Source organism: Procambarus clarkii, chromosome 6 (genome assembly GCF_040958095.1).
Source record: "Procambarus clarkii isolate CNS0578487 chromosome 6, FALCON_Pclarkii_2.0, whole genome shotgun sequence".
Classification (NCBI taxonomy): domain Eukaryota; kingdom Metazoa; phylum Arthropoda; class Malacostraca; order Decapoda; family Cambaridae; genus Procambarus; species Procambarus clarkii.
The window spans coordinates 20359681-20376494 of record NC_091155.1 but is presented as its reverse complement, the minus strand read 5'-3'; the positions used below and the strand labels follow the sequence as shown (position 1 = coordinate 20376494).

At 44.0% G+C, this 16814-nt stretch overlaps 1 protein-coding gene across 3 annotated transcripts; it reads left to right on the top strand.

Moving 5' to 3' along the window:
- Nucleotides 1–422: 422 nt before the first annotated feature.
- Cdc2rk (cyclin-dependent kinase 10) lies at nt 423–15651 on the top strand. 3 transcript variants are annotated; one of them, XM_045735877.2, is made up of 9 exons: nt 423–661; nt 1607–1679; nt 1899–2073; nt 2244–2346; nt 3690–3789; nt 5208–5305; nt 5887–6016; nt 13535–13753; nt 14855–15651. In XM_045735877.2, the coding sequence occupies exons 1-9, from the start codon at nt 557–559 to the stop codon at nt 15055–15057; spliced, it is 1206 nt and encodes a 401-aa protein (XP_045591833.1). In that variant the 5' UTR covers nt 423–556; the 3' UTR covers nt 15058–15651. The 3 variants fall into 3 exon arrangements, with proteins under 3 accessions (XP_045591833.1, XP_045591836.1, XP_045591835.1); XM_045735880.2 differs by having other exon boundaries at nt 432–454; nt 14855–15200; XM_045735879.2 differs by having other exon boundaries at nt 444–514; nt 14855–15200.
- The last annotated feature ends 1163 nt before the right edge of the window (nt 15652–16814 follow it).

Below are 16814 nucleotides of genomic sequence, written 5' to 3'. Positions count from 1 at the left end.
TTGGTTGATTATTTTAGCAGTTACCATATTATTAAACAAATAGTGAAACTCACACCAAACAAATCCCCAGCTTTATAGAAGTATATATAATTCTATGGCCCCATTGTCGCACAAGAAACATTAAGTACTGTAAATACCAGTTTAATTCAGTTAATTTATTATGCACCTCATTCCACCCTGTGTTTCCAATTCAATTTCTTTCTTTATTGTGCACCCCATACCCATCCCGTGGGCGATGGTGTAAAGGATTACAGAGGCACATAATCGGTTCAGGAACTGAACCCTCTAGTTCGTTTAGCTAAGCAAATAAAAATTTTTGACGTTAGTTACAAAATTATTAATGTTTCGAGTGGAAACATTAATCGTAGCAGAGGACTAGATATTAATGACGTCACTCCTACGCCTCCTGCTGTGGCTCGGGATATTCTCATGTAAACATCACTAAGCCGCAGGAGTAAGAGGGACCATGTCACACTGCTAATTAAAATTCGCACGAACACTCTTGTATTTATAGGTGGGCACTAAGAAGGTCTAAGACCAGTAGAAGGCAGGCAAGATGAGTGAGCAAGGGGATAAGTCTACGGCATCTAGCTCCACAAAGAAGGCTGGCCTTGTTTCCTTCCTCACAGGCAAACCCATTGAGATTCCCGAAAAGCATCTGGTATGTCTTGTCTGTACTAGCTCGGTGAAGCTTAACTCTAGGCGGGGGCATCACTAGTATTGTGTCGACTATGATAAGAGTTGGTGGTCTCCATATTTTGGCTCTTGGTTCGATTTCATTATAGGTCGAAGACTTCCTGTCCAGTTTGAAACCCTATCAGTTTGTTTCATTGTAACTGGATTTCCTGTAAGGGAGATCTGCCATCAATCCAACGTTATGTCATAGTATACAGCTTTCACAGTGCGAATTCCTCCAGGTCTCTTTGTGATGATAGACTAAAGCCATTGCCACTGACTTCTTGTGCTTTTGTCTTCTCAGTAATACACATTTGTGGTGTTCTTAGCTTGGTGCATTACCTCTCCTGTTCCATCTTATCTGTGTGGTATTGGGACTTTACAACTGTTTTCTCATTACCAGATAAACCTCTTTGCAACTGCGTAGAGTCAAAAGTAGTCAAGTTCCCTTCCACAGTCATGGTGTAGTGCAATGACACTTGATTGAGTCAATGGTAGTTTCTGTACTGTATCTCCTTCCTCCAATCTTGATGATCTTTGCCTTCCATGGGAAGCTATATAGTACCTGCAGTTAGTTTCAAGAGTTTTCTTCCTTGGTGACTAACTTTTTCATCTAGCCTATTCCTCCTTACAGTCTACAAGTCTAGATTAGACCTATGATATCTTGTATATTAATTGTATCCCATTTCAAAAGTTAGAATGTTGCAAATACAGTAATTAAATTCTTTTAAATTGCATATTACTGTTATGTTTTGCCAATAAAGTTTACAATATATACTATATATATATATATACAGTATATATATATATATATATATACAGTACATACTGTAATAAGAATTTTTCCTATAACAAAATTTTATGGTTACTTTTTAATATAAATGTTGTTTATTATTTGAATTGTTAAAAACTGTTACACTTTCACTTTCAGTTTGGAAAATGCCGATTTGTAGGGGAATTTGAAAAACTAAATCGTGTTGGAGAAGGCACATATGGCGTTGTTTGTGAGTATAATCTACATACTGCAAGAAAAAGAATTAAGTGACCTGTGCAGTGACATCATGTGATAACCTTATGTGTTATTTAAATAACAGCACACCCAATAATGCATGGCTCTAGGAGAATACTGTATGGTATACTGTAGTACTGTAAGGTATTTTGATTTTTATCATAGAGATTTCAGTGTTACTGTGGTCTAATTACTGTATAATGATTTTCTACAGATCGTGCTCGAGATACAAAGACTAATGAAATTGTTGCCCTCAAAAAGATGCGCATGGAAAAAGAAAAGGATGGGATGCCAATATCTGGGCTGCGGGAGATAATGTTGCTTCAGTCTTGTAATCATCCAAATATTGTGTGCCTAAAGGAAGTTGTCGTTGGGCGTAGTTTAGAAAGGTAATTTAAATCAATTAGTTATTCCATTTATTCTCAAGAATTGTAATGTATATTTAAAACTTTAAATACTGTATATTTAAAAAAAGCAATTGCATTATTAAGTTATTCAATTCATCATAGAACTTATTTTATATTCTAGGAATCATAGGTAATTAATATCTGCTTTTCAGTATCTTTCTGGTAATGGAGTACTGTGAGCAAGACTTGGCAAGTTTGCTGGACAATATGCAGATACCTTTCATGGAAGCTCAAGTCAAATGTATAATGATTCAGGCAAGTAGTATCCAACATCCACTTACCTCTCCCAGCCATAAATCATTACTGCCATCTGAATGTTATCATTATCATAATTGTTAATCTCCTCGCTAGAGGGGTGGTTCGACACCTTTCGAACATTGGTTCGACGTCGACCGTCTCGGTCGACACCTTTCGGCAGGACTGGTCGAGGTGGGGTGACCTGTAACTCTTTCCCGCAGTCCAACTGTTGCTTCAGGGTTATGGCTCTGTAGGAGTCTTACCACGGAAGAGTCGTCCTTGTGGTCCCTTGTTGTCAGCCCAGCCATAGTTTCAGGAGCTGCATGCTCGGTGTCCGAACCCGGTGCATTTTCCATAGCTCCGCCTCTTTTAGCAGATTGGACTGGTCTGGTACATGGCTGGTTCGGTCTATTCCTCGGCTCTTCGCATCTGGTTTTTTTGACGCGGGTGCATTGCCACTTCTATGGTGATCAGGTGGCTTCGTTGATGGTGTCCCCACCTGCGAGCTTCATCTTGGCGACAGTATGAAGTTTCCTACTGTTCTTTTTGCCATTTTTTCTCTCTTCATAGGATGTCTTCTATTTCCGATCGGGTTGTTTTGTCCTTTCTTTCTTGGCTTTTTCAGGACCGTCATTTGATGCCCAATACTGTCGCCTCTTATTGTGTGGCACTGGCGGAGCTGCTCCAGCTTGAATTTGGGGTGGATGTCACTTCCGCCCCAATTTGTAAGCTCTCTCATGCTTTGTTTCACTTCCGGCAAAGCTCTGTTTCTGTTGGTATTGACCTCTGGGGGTTGGGTTGGTGAGCTTCATGCTCTCCTCCAGTGCAAGGGTTTCTGCTTTTTGGGTCCTGGTAGTCGGTTTGTTCGGTTGCAGCCATCTCCTTCTTTTCTGGCAAAGAATGAGATGGCGGCTTCCATGGGGTGGGGGGGTGGGGGCCTTGGGTCATTGAGGGTGGGGTACATCATGTGTTGTATCCGTTGCGGCTCTTTGCCGTTATCTGCGTGACAGATGGCACCTTGTAATCTGGCATTATATCAGATATAATAGCTTCAGGGAGCCACTGGGGCTTACCCAGAAATTGGCATTTCATTACATTCAATGTTTGTCTTTTTCCTAATTTCATTAATGCAAACACTGGTTGATGATCAGTAGACAGATCTTTACTTGTAAATGTAGGGGTTAATGCTTAGGTAGCATGCAGGTCTTCACTGATTATCACAAGGGGTTAATGTTTATTTAGTATTCAGGTCTTCATTAATACTGTACGTGCCAAGGGTTAATGTTTAGGTAGCATGCAGGTCTTTATTGATTCAAGCATTTCTGAAAATATATGGAACAATGTTTTGTTTATTCTAACAGGTATTCAAGGGTCTTGCATATCTACATACGAAAGAGATAGTTCATCGAGACGTGAAGGTGTCCAATCTCCTCCTAACAAATATGGGAACAATAAAAATAGGTATGTTTAATTATATTTAAATTTTGTATTTATTAATGAGATTGGTATAATTTGTAATCAAATAGTATATCTACTTGTCATAACATGCTAAAATTTAAACAAAGTAGAGTAAAAATTGACATATCTGGAGGTATCCATGAAATATTCTAAATAGCCTAAATATCAAGGCTTCTGGGCTGCCCCTGAGGTTATCTTGAGATATTTCGGGGCTTAGCATCCCCATGGCCCGGTCCTCGACCAGGCCTCCTTTTTGTTAAGCACACCTAGGAAGCAGCCCGTAGCAGCTGTCGAACTCCCAGGTAACCTCTACTGAGATGTAAACGTTTCTTACCAATCAACCATATGGGTCCAACAGAACCCATGCTGCACTCCCAACAAAAAGAACGGGCAGTCTGCCAGCCAGGAAGACTCCGAAACCTCCAAATGTACCTAGTACAGGGAAGAATAACCAAACTAAAGCAAGGATGGATCCATCACGGAGTCGGAATCCGGGTCTGGCAGGAGGTATGCAGCAAGAGCCTCCCGATCCTCCTTAGGAGAGATTCGAGAGGCAGAAAACCTCCGGAATGATGGAGCTGAGGAACCCAAAGGAATCCGGAACTGAACCTGGTGAGGAGCCGACCCCAAATGATACTCATACAGGGAAGGGGGGGGTTTAAGAAAACCCCTCCCCCTGCAACAACAAGCCCCATGAAGAGGTCACCAACACGTAAGTTTGGTCAAAGGGGGACCCAAGGCCCCCCAGGTCAACTCCTCCCCAGCCCCTGGATCCCTCACGTTGGGACCCGGGGCAGAGCTGTCCTCCATACCCTCTACCCCAGAGAAAAAGGCAGAGTCCAAGGGAAAGGCTAAAAAGAAAGGAGCCTGCTGGACCCAGAAGAAAGGAAGGACCCAGAAGCCTCAGTAGGAGGAGCCGGCTTGAATGCCTCTGTCTTCAACCTGAAGGAGTCTCATCACCAACTAAACCCTGCCCCGACTGGCTCATGGTTCCCAGTAGGCTGAACTCCTATGACTAATGCCCTGGTCTAATGAATTGCATATTAGCCCGATAGCTGCAGGGAGCTCCCGGGACTCACCCAGAAAATGGTGTTTCATTACATTCAACGCTGGTTTTTCAAGTTGCCACACTTGGGACTATGTCCGTAAGCCAGACCTACTGATTAATTTCTTGGGGGTACTTTAAAAAACCATTAGAATAATTATGCATGGTTTTGCCTTTTTTTTTTTTTTTTTTGGAGCCTGTTTATGGAATCCCACTTGGGTGGTGGTAAATGATACTTTGATTTATTTATGTTGTATCTTACTCCTTTCCATGTTCATATTTTCAACAGGGTTTTGCTGTGTAAGGTACTCCTCACACCGCCCTTCCATCTTGTTCTTCAGATCATTTCTTAAATATATTTTCTCTTTATTTCTAGCTGACTTTGGGCTTGCTCGTGAATTAGGATATCCAATGTCTCCAATGACACCTCAGGTGGTAACACTGTGGTACAGGGCTCCTGAACTGCTCTTCCAGGTAGGCCTAAGTGCAACATAGATTTTATTTTGCTTTCTTTATTTTCACAGGTCATCATGGCATTTATGCTAAGCCAAAGAGTGATGAGAGTGAAAGAAAATTGCTAAAAGTGAATGTTATCAAGAGCAAAGTTATGGAGGGGGGAATGAGAATGAAACTGTAAGTGAAAGTGTGTGAATGAAGTGTTAGAACTGAATGATTTGGATAAATACCTGGGATGTGTAACAAGAGCAAAATTTCTGCAGTGGCTTTTGCCTTCATGAGCTTGGATAGATGCAAACCACCTGATCTGATGCCAGTTTTGCCCATTGTGGGGAAAATTTGGCAAGATGGTACTATAACTTAATTTTTGCAACTTTCTTTATTGTCAGAGATATTCAGCAGATGGCACCAGATAGTCAGGGATAGTAAAGTTGCCAAATCCTAACCCTCATCATGTAGAAATTGATACTTTTACTGTATAGTATATTGTTTTCTTGATTGCTTCGTCAGGTGTGTGACATTAAGACATACAGTATTTATTTGCTTGCTTATTTATTTGTAATTGCATTCACACATATTTTATTTGCATGTATGTTCAGGCCAAGACTCAGACAACAGGTGTAGACATGTGGGCAGCTGGCTGTATTCTTGGGGAACTCCTGTTGCACAAACCACTACTGCCCGGAAAGTCAGAAATTGAACAGATTAACCTCATTATCAATCTATTAGGTAAGATTGGCAGAAGGAAAATACTGCGTATAATACAGTAGTTATTTTTGCTGCTCAGTAATGTGCAGTAATGGTGTTAGGATAATTAAATCTGCAATACTGCATGCTTTCATTCATGCCACTTTTACCAGTGGTCTAATGTTTATAATTTTAGGGTGAGAATAATTTGTTTTAATATGTTTTCTTCATATTCGTTCTGTGTTCTTAATGAATGAGTTATATCTGAAATGATTACAAAAGTGATTTGCCAAACAGAAAGTGGGCTAGTTAGCCCACTTTCCAATACCACCATACCACGTATGGTGGTATTGGTACTTTAAGATCACAGAAGTGTTTATTGAAGTAATCATTGCCTGCTGTTGATCAAGCAACAAATGTAGTCAACATAAATATGACTTATATATACTGTATATATATAAATGAACCATCCTATTGAACTGCAGGAAAGTACTGTGATATGTGGCAAATATTTATCTTGAAACGGTAAGTATGTACTGCATTACTTCATCTAACTTATCCCCCTCCCCTTCCGGCCCGTTGGCGTCGTGAGGGGGCTTGGTGGACGGCTGCCGGAGTGTGATGCTCCGTTGGGCAGTCCTCTGTCCTTTTCTGGCCTTGCACTCCTGCTGCTGTCTTCTCCAATTGTGCCGGATCGCTTTTCCTTTTCCTTATGTTTCGTTTTTCTCCCCCCTCTTCTCCTATCTGCTTGTCGTTTCCTGCCGACCTTTTGCTTGTTTTGGAATATTTCTTTGGACTTCTTCTATTTTGACGCCCGGGTGCTTGAGGAGGCATACTCTTGCACCCGTAGAACTGTAGTACCCGACGTCTCGAGCGAGGGGAACCTTTTATTGTCAATCCCCCTTTCGTCGCTGAACCCGATCTCGACGGACTGACGGTTCTTAAGGTGGCGTTTGTGGGGCGTATACTCACGACGCACCCCTAGGGGGCCCCGGCATGATCAGCGATAGCTTCCTGTTGGGTGTCCTGCCTCTAATTGTGGCTCCATGGTGGGTATGGGGGCACATTCGTGGATGAATTTGTCACTTTTCGTCTCTATGTCGTTGAATGTTTCCGTTGTACCCTCTCAGGCTCGTGGGGTGGGCGACCAAGCCCCCGAGTCGGCCTGTATTGGAAGACCAGGCTCTGTAGCTCCCGCTGCGTTGGGCCCCGACCTTGCTCCTCCTTTGACCGTCCTGACTTCTTCCCCCAGCTCCCCTCCCTCCTCTGAGGTTGGGTCGAGCCTCCAGCCCCCGGTGGTGACCACTTCGTCCCCTGGTGTGGCTAAGTCTTTCGTTGTGACTACTGCGCCTTTTGACCCCTCTCTCTCTAGGGGTTCTCAACGCCGTTCGCGCCCCAACCGCACTCGCTCGATTCCTTCCCGTGCTGATGCGTATCAGGCCTTGTTTGGTCCTGCTTCATGGGCCAAATACTTTGATCTCCTCCCTCTTGATTCTGCGCCTCCTGACGATTTCTCCCTCCATCGGCATCTTGTAGATTCCGTGGATGCGTGTGTTACTTTCAACCCCACTCGTCTCGGTACACGTGTCGTTGCTGCTCCTTCTCAGGATGCGGCTTCCCGCTTGGCTGCCTTATCTTGCCTTGGCGAGATCCCTGTTCGGGTCTCCAAGAACGTTCAGATGAATTCCAGTGTTGGCACTATTCTCCTCCCACCCCATGTTGCAACCGGTGTTCGGAATCTGCAGGATTGCCACGATGATATTCGGCATATCCTTGATGCCCAAGGCCATTCTGTCCTCCAGGTTGACTCGTTTACTCGTCCCCCTCGTGGTCGTCGCCGTCAACCCCTTCGCGTTGTGAAGATCACCTTTGATGGTAGGACCCTTCCATCCTCTGTCATTCTTGCTGGTGCTCGGTGCTCTGTCCAGGAGTATATTCCTTCTCCTCGACTTTGTAATAAGTGCTGGAGGTTTGGGCATGGTGCCCTCCGCTGCTCTGGGACTGTCTCTCTCTGTCCTTTGTGTGGGAGTGAAGGTCACTCTAAGTCGGAGTGCACTTCTCCCCAAGCTCGCTGCCTCAACTGCGGTGAGGCCCATCCTACGTTCTCCCGTGCCTGTGTTCATTACAAGCTTGAGGCGGCCGTCCTTAACCTGAAGCACCGGGAGCGTTTGTCTTTTCCTGAGGCGAGGCGCCAGGTTCGCCGGCTCCCGCGTTATACTAACATCTCTTATGCTCGCGTGTTGCGCTCTTCCTCTCCTCGTCCTTCCCCCCTTCCTCAGACTCTCAACCGTTTCCGGGCCTTGGACCCTGATACGCCCACTGCCCCCTCCTCTGTTCCTTTGAGTTCTTTCCCGAGGGGTCCCCCTCCTGGTCCTCTGTCTGGGGTTCCCCTTCTTTCAACCCGGTCTGTCATGTCTCCTGTGTCTTCTTCCTCGTCCCCCTCCGATCCTCCTTCCCATCCTCTTCCTCCATCTATCGGCTCTCCCCGCCGCCTGTCGGTGCAGGCGGATGTCCATCGCTCTCCTAACGGCCGTCGTGTGTGCTCTCGTTCGGCTTCTCCTGTTGAGACACTGGAATCCATTGCCCGGTACGTAGTTGCTGGGACACCTGTCTCTTTAAGTCAGAAGCGTAAGCCTGGCTCCTCTCCTTCCTCTTCCCCGGCGGGTAAGAAGGCTTCGCTTTCTTCCTTAGCTCCTACTTCTGGCTCTGTTGCTCCTTCCCCTCCCGTTTCAGTGGTTGCGCCCCCTGTTCCTGCTATGGAGGTTTCTTTGGCCCCTGCTTCCCTTTCGGTTGCTGCTCTTGCTGGGGTGCGCTCCCCTCTTTCTACTCCCCCTCTTCCTACTCCCCCTCTTCCTACTGCTGTCTTTGACTGCTCCTCTCCGTTGTCTCCTCCTCTTCCTCCTCCTCCTCCGGACCCCGCCCGCCCACCTCTGATCTGTTCTCCCGTTTCCTTCCCTCCGTCTTTGCTCAGTTTACCCATGCCCCCTAACCCTGACTTTGCTGACCCTGATCCCGACCCTGATATTCTTTAACGTGCTCTGTTGCTCTTTCGCCTTTGTTTCTTCCTTGTTCTCTGTTTTTGTCCTTTCTCTTCCCGTCGTTGTCCATTCTTCAATGGAACGTTCGAGGTTATTACGCCAATTTCCTCGAACTCCAACTTCTGATTTCGCGGTTTTCGCCCCTTTGTGTCTGTCTCCAGGAGCCAATGCTTGGTGCTCGTCCTGGTCGTTTTCGTGGCTATTCCTTTCTCTCCCCCCCCCCAGCCATTGCTGGGGCTTCTAATTCTTCTGCTCTCTTGATTCGTGCAGATGTTCCCTTTGTTCCTTTACTTTTTCCTTCGCCTCTCCATTGTTCTGCTGCTCGTATCTTTGTGGGGAAATGGTACACAGTTTGTTCCATTTATCTCCCCCCGAGTGTCCCGCTCTCTCTTCCTGATTTGAAACACCTCCTAGACTCCTTGCCGGAGCCTGTGCTCCTGCTGGGTGACTTCAATTGTCGTCATTCTCTTTGGGGTGATGTTCTGACGAATACCCGGGGTCGCCTCCTTGAGCCGTTTCTCCTATCTTCTTCCCTGTCTCTTCTGAATTCTGGTGAGCCCACTCATTTGGACTCTCGGACTCGCACCCTTTCTTGTCTTGATCTTTCTCTCTGCTCTTCTTCTCTTTACTTAGATTTCACGTGGCAGGTTCTTGATGACCTCCATGGAAGTGATCATTTCCCCATCCTTGTTTCCTTTTTCTCTTTTCGCCCTTCCCTCTCTTTCCCTAGGTGGCAGTTTGCCAAGGCAGACTGGACCCTATTTACCCTCAGTGCTGCTCTCTCTGACCTCTCCCTTCTGCCTCTCTCTCGCGCTCTCCTCCTTTTTCATGACACTGTCTTCAACGCTGCCCTCCGCTCTATTCCTCGCTCTTCCTCTCGGGGTCCACGGAAGTGCGTTCCCTGGTGGAATGCGGACTGTGCTCGGGCTGTCCGCTGTAAGCGTGCAGCCTGGAAGAGGCACCGCCGTAGGCAGACGACCGATTCTTTTCTTTTCTTTCGGAAAGCGAGTGCGGTGGCCCGTAGGGCCATCCGTACGGCTAAACGTGAATGTTGGGCATCTTATGTCTCAACAATTACGTCCGAAACCCCTCTGGCCCAGATCTGGAAGCGTATCCGCAAGATAGCGGGTAAGTTCGTTCCCGATGTTTCACCGGTCCTTCACCTCCATGATACTCTTGTGGCGGACCCGTTGCAGGTCGCTTCCGAACTGGGTTCCCACTTTTCTTCTGTTAGCTCTGGTCTTCATCTTCCCCAATCTTTCCTTCTTCGTAAACCTGTCCTTGAGTCTCGTCCTTTAGATTTCTGCACTCATCTTCAGCTTCCCTATAATGATCCCTTCTCTCTCTCTGAACTTCGTTCTGCTCTGGCCCTCTGCGGTTCTACGGCGGCGGGCTCCGATGGTATTCATTATGAGATGCTTCGCCATCTCCCTCCGAGCACGTCTCAGTATTTACTGAGTCTGTATAATCGGATCTGGGAGTCGTCGTCAGTCCCTGAGGACTGGCTCGATGCCGTTGTCCTCCCTGTTCGCAAACCGGGGTCTCTGGGTACTTCCCCTAAGGACTTTCGCCCTATTGCTCTCACAAGTTGTGTCTGCAAACTTTTTGAACGTATGGTTAACGTTCGTCTGATGTGGTTCCTGGAACACCATCACCTCCTCTCCCCTTCTCAATTTGGTTTCCGCAAGTGCCGCAGCACGACAGATGTCCTGGTGAACTTGGAGGTCTATATTCGTACTGCTTTTGCTGCGAAGACCTCCGTTGTTGCCGTCCTTTTTGACCTGGAAAAGGCTTACGACACCACTTGGCGTTATCATATCCTATCTCAACTTCATTCTTTTGGCCTTCGTGGTCATCTCCCTCTCTTTCTCCGCAGCTTCCTCTCTCGTCGTTCCTTTCGGGTGCGCCTTGGTACCGCTCTCTCTCCCTCTTTTCAGCAATACGAAGGTGTGCCCCAGGGTAGTGTTCTGAGCACTACTCTTTTTCTGGTTGCCCTCAATGGTCTTCTTTCCTCTCTTCCTTCTGGTGTCTTCTCCGCTCTCTATGTCGATGATCTTACCCTTTGTTGTCAGGGTGATGATTCGCCTCTCCTTCAACGCCGGCTTCAACTTGCAATTGATGCCGTGTCGTCTTGGGCCACTGATCATGGCTTCAAGTTCTCTACTTCTAAGACTTGTGCCATGACATTTACGCGGAAGCGGGTTGTTCTTCGTCCCTCTTTGTCTCTTTATGGTCATCCCCTTGAATACAAAGATTCCGCGAAGCTTTTGGGGTTATTCCTTGACACTCGTTTGTCTTGGTCTCCCCATATCTCTTACCTCCGTGTTGAGTGCTCTAAGGCCCTTACCCTCCTTCGGGTCTTGTCCCATACTTCTTGGGGGGCAGATAGGCGCACTCTCCTTGCTTTACATTCTTCTCTCGTCCTGTCTAAGCTCGATTATGGTTGCCCTGCTTACTCGTCTGCTTCTCCTTCTACTCTTCGCCGTCTTGATGCTTTGCACCATACTGGGTTGCGCCTCAGTTCTGGTGCCTTTCGTTCGACTCCCGTCCTTAGCTTGTATGTTGACACTGGCTTCCTGTCTCTCCAGGACCGCCGTGATCGCTACTGTCTTCGCTATCTTGCGCGGTCCTTGCAACATCCTTCCTCTCGCCTCTGTCGTGCTTTAACTTTTACCCCTCCTGCGGTTCCTGTTCCTCTTCACCACCTCCCTCTTTCTGTCCGGTTATCTCGCCTGCAGGATTCTCTTTCCGTTCGTATTTCTGATGTTTCTCCTCGTGTTGTTCCTTCTTTGCCCCCGTGGAGGGTCCCTCTTCCGCGGTTTTGTACTTCCTTGACCCGTATCACTAAAGCTTTTACCCCTCCTACGGTTCTAAAACGCCTTTTCCTCGAGCACTTTTCTTCTCACTCCCGCTCCGTTTCTGTCTTCACCGATGGGTCTAAGTCAGCGGACGGTGTTGGCTACTCTGTTGTTTTTCCTGATCGCACTTATATGTGTCGCTTGCCTCCGGAGACTAGCATCTTTACAGCAGAACTTTATGCTATTCTCTATGCTCTTCGTCTCCTACTTTCTCGTTGTCAGTCTTCCTTTGTAGTTGTTGTTGACTCTCGTAGTGCCCTCATGGCTCTCGGGTCCTTTAATCCAGTTCATCCAGTGGTTGTCGAGATCCAGCATTGGCTGTTTCTCGTTCATAGTAAATTTAAGTCGGTTGAGTTTTGTTGGGTTCCCAGCCATATTGGTGTGTCTTTAAATGAGCGTGCGGATGCTGACGCCAAGGAAGCTGTCCGCTCTTGTCCCATCTCTCGTAAAGGCATTCCGTATTCCGACTTTTACCCGGTTATCCATTCCTCAGTCCTTACCCGTTGGCAGGCTTCTTGGTTGTCTGTTACTGGTAACAAGCTACGTACTCTTAAATGTTGTGTTTCCTCGTGGCCGTCCTCCTTCCACCGTAACCGGCGGTGGGAAACAGCTCTGGCGAGGTTGCGTCTTGGCCATACTCGCTTAACCCATGGTCACTTGATGGAGCGCCGCCCTGCTCCTTATTGTCCTAGTTGCATTGTCCCTCTTACGGTCGTGCATGTCCTTCTTGAATGTCCTGACTTCCAGGACGAGCGTGTGTCTTGCTTTCCGACCGCCCCTCACGGTCACCTGTCCCTCGATAGAATTCTTGGTGACTCGGATACTTTTGATATCGTTCGCCTTATGCGTTTTTGTTCTCGTATTGGCATCCTTGGTGAAATTTAGCGCCCTCTGATTATTTTGCGTATTTGATGGTGCTACATAGCTTTCCCGGTTTTGTGCCTTCTTTTGATAATTACTTACTTCCCATTTGGTAGCAACTCGCTGCATGAAATGTGTGACACTGTCAACCCCCCCAAAATAAGTAAATTTATCAATGACAGTATGGTTCCTATCAACAATTATATAGCTGTATGCTATAGGCCTATGTATGGCTGTAACAGAACCTAGACAATCCTCAGTGCTTAGGACGCACTCAAAATCAAAATACCCCCACATGGGAAGGGGGGTAACCTTTCCCCGTAGTTTTAAAATGAAGAGTGTCCCCCGCCTGAGGATAAATACTTTTCTGTGTGATGTCGCAGGAAGATATGTGATTTGATAGCTCTGATGAATTTTAATATTCTGAAAGACAGTTTCTACAGACGACTGTCTTTCGTCTGTGGCTGTGAGTAAAGTTCCGTAGGAACTTGTTAAACTCCTTAATAAGGGCCACATGAGATTCTCCCAATAACAATAAAGGAACTATGACCGAGTACTGTCTGCTAACGGCGGCAAAGAGAGACGTGATTGACACCGTCTGTATGTTTGTGTATTGAATACAAAAAAATGGGTAGTTTATTTCTATTCTCCAATTTAGAGATATCCTCGTATTGGCATCCTTGGTGATATTTAGCGCCCTCTGATTATTTTGCGTATTTGATGGTGCTACATAGCCTTCCCGGTTTGGTGCCTTCTTTTGATAATTACTTACTTACTCATCTAACTTATAATTAATGTTACAGGTACGCCAAATGACACAATATGGCCAGAATTTTCTCAGTTACCAGCAATTGAGAACTTTACACTGAAAGCTCAACCATATAACAATCTGAAAACCAAATTCCCAGCCCTGTCAGCATCAGGACAACGTCTGCTTAACTTTCTCTTCATGTATGACCCCAAGAGACGGGCTACTGCAGAGGAGTGTCTTAAGAGCTCCTACTTCAAAGAAAACCCATTACGTATGTATAATATTTATTTATTATTTGAAAATAAACAGTTTATTGTCTTCAGTTATGGCAGAATAGCAATTAAATTATCATAAGTTCCCATTTACCTTACCCACTTTCATGGGTGAGGGAAGCATTAGCTTACAAAGAATAGAAAATATTTAGAGTATAAGAAAACTGTGACATCAGTCCATTACTCATTTCTTTTATTCTGAACAGCATCATGAGAAACTAACCCCACCACACTAGCAAATCATCTGTAGCATCACCCTACTGCTCCATTAAACGAGAAGTGTATAGTTCTTGAGAGTACAGGTAGTTGTACATTTGATAGGGAAGAGCACAGTGGTCAGCACAGTTAGTTCCCAACCAAAAAGTCTTGGTTGGGAACCAATTGATCAAACCAATTGATTCACAAAAGATCCCAACCAATTGATTCCCACAGCAAGCTAGATAGTTTTGGGCATGGTTTCCTTACATCTTATTCTTCTATTAACCTAGCAGTAAATAGGTGCCTGGGAGTTAGGCATCTGTTGTGGGATGCTTTTTAGGGAAGGTCAATAATTGGCCTAGAGGGAACGTGATAACCTTAACAGGCTTCCTGCTCCCACTGGTAGCATTTCCCATTTTAAACATCAGAGGATTTGGGTGATTATTATACAATTTTGAAACTTTTTCTAGTAGCATATGACACCATTGGCACCATTCCCTTGGGACAACCTATTGTTCTTAGCACCAAAAGAATTAATGATATTATAGGGTGTTATATGCTGCACTACATCTGAAGCTGCTGCAATAGACATCTTTTCCCTTTCTTTTTGTTTACTGTTCATACTCAATCCCCACTTCTTCATACACTTGCCATGTTTACCTGTCTTGGTGTTCCTCTCCTTATCTTACTCTCAAATGCTCTGTCTTCACCACCATTATCATCATGAATATTAAATTAAATAAAGCACTATACAAGGTAATAAGTATTTATTTGAAAGGATATATTATTGTAAACAATATTCTGACATGTTTGCAGGCATGAAACATGTGCCAACAAAATTAAAACATACAAAAGTACAGTATATTTGCTCATGTTAATAAAGACACAATTTTCTTCTTTAGCATGTGATCCACGAATGATGCCAACATTCCCGCAGCATCGTAATCTTAAGCAACAGCCAGGGATGTTACAACAACCACCACCTGTCATAACCCAAGTAATTACAGGACCGCCAATAAATATGTTTCCCCAAGAGTGCCAAGAATCAGAGACTTATATCGGTTCTAAGATTGGCATTAGTGAACTTCTGAACTCTCTTCAATGAACACAGCATTTGTTACTGTGTGTGTAAATTAAGATGTACAGTATTTAATTATATATATTTAGATTGGTACATTGGCAGAACACAAATGAAATGGATTGTTTAAATTATTTTTGCATAATTATAAATTTGTGTCGAGTTTTGCTGATGTATGCAACTTATAACTCGACAGTCTGGAATATGATGTATCATATCACTGAACCTTGAGAAGTGTAAAATTTTTGTATATTTTATATTTGTTTTATATGATGACTGTAATTTTTTGTGTGAATGTCTTTTGCACAGCCAGCTCCTGATAAACAAATTACAAATTTAAGAACGAACTGATTGGAAATTTGATGGCAGTAAATGAAGCTCTGGATATAATGTACTTCAAAGCTGTACAGTAATTATGATTTATACATCCCATAAACAAAAAAAGAAATATAATTCCTGAAGTTGTTTAATGTTTCTTACTGTCATCGAATGATAATTTCATAATACTGTACCTGTATAACAGGTTGATATTTTGCCCTTATACTGTATATAAATAAGGCAATACTCTTTTTTACTGTAACAAAATTAAATTGCATTAAATAAAATTGACCATGAATTAAATTGTTTTAATAAAGTGACCAAAATCATATTTAATACAAAATAAATTAGAATTTAAATGTTTAATTATCAGAATTAAATTTCTGGGGGAGTGCCCTGTGGCTCCTTGAAGCTACAGTGGTGATATAGTGCCAAACTAAAGGTAGAACTTTCACCAATGTTAGATTTCTCTCTGGAAGTTACACATTATTAAACTTACCCTTGTTACACTTACCAAGTTTAATATACAAGATTATTCTCATGACATTAAACTACATTTTAATTCAGCAAGTACTGTGCATTATTAACTTAACATGTTAATGATGTTAGGCTATTTTACCAAGGGTAAAACTTTCACCTATGTTTATAACCTTCAAATTTATAAAATTTTAATTAAAGTTATTAATAATTTAGTAATAAACTTTTATTGTCATAGTGTGTTTGAATTACCAAGACAAAAAGTTTTGTAACACTAGCTTTTTCGTCTTGGTGATTCAAACATACTATGGCGATATAATTTTTATTAATAACTTCAATTATAAATTATATAGATTTGAAGGTAATAATAAACATACAGTATAGTAGGATTTGTTCTCGACTCACAATTGAGAATTCCAGGTTCGAATCCGAGGTGGAACAGAAATGGTTGGGCACATTTCCTTTCACCTAATGCCATTGTTCACCTAGCAGCAAGTAGGTACCCAATTATTATTATTAACATTTTTTATTGACAAAATTAATTACAATTTTGCCTAATCTGAGGATTTCGATTAACCTAGAGTTAAGTCAGCTTGTTGTGAGGCTGTACTGGGCGGGGTCAGTAAGTCAACCTTGGCGGGGGGGGGGGGGGGGTGGAATTTGATATATGCCAAACATGTATAAATACACGCTGGCTTCCTGTCCCCCCGACACAATGAATAAACCAAAGGACTCTGGCATTTAGAGACCTATCAGTCTCGTGTCATGCACGTGCAAGATGTTTGTAAGGATCATCTTGAAGAAACTAAAATTTTTTTTGTTAATTTTGCCCCGAGGGGCGAGTTTATTGGGCAGCAATATTCCCATCTCAGAGGAGAGTTAGTAATACATGGAATTAGGGGAGATAAATTATCATTGACTAATGACAACAGTGAAAACATAAATCATAGTGGTCTCACAGTTGGCAAGCACCAATAGAAACACAGCTT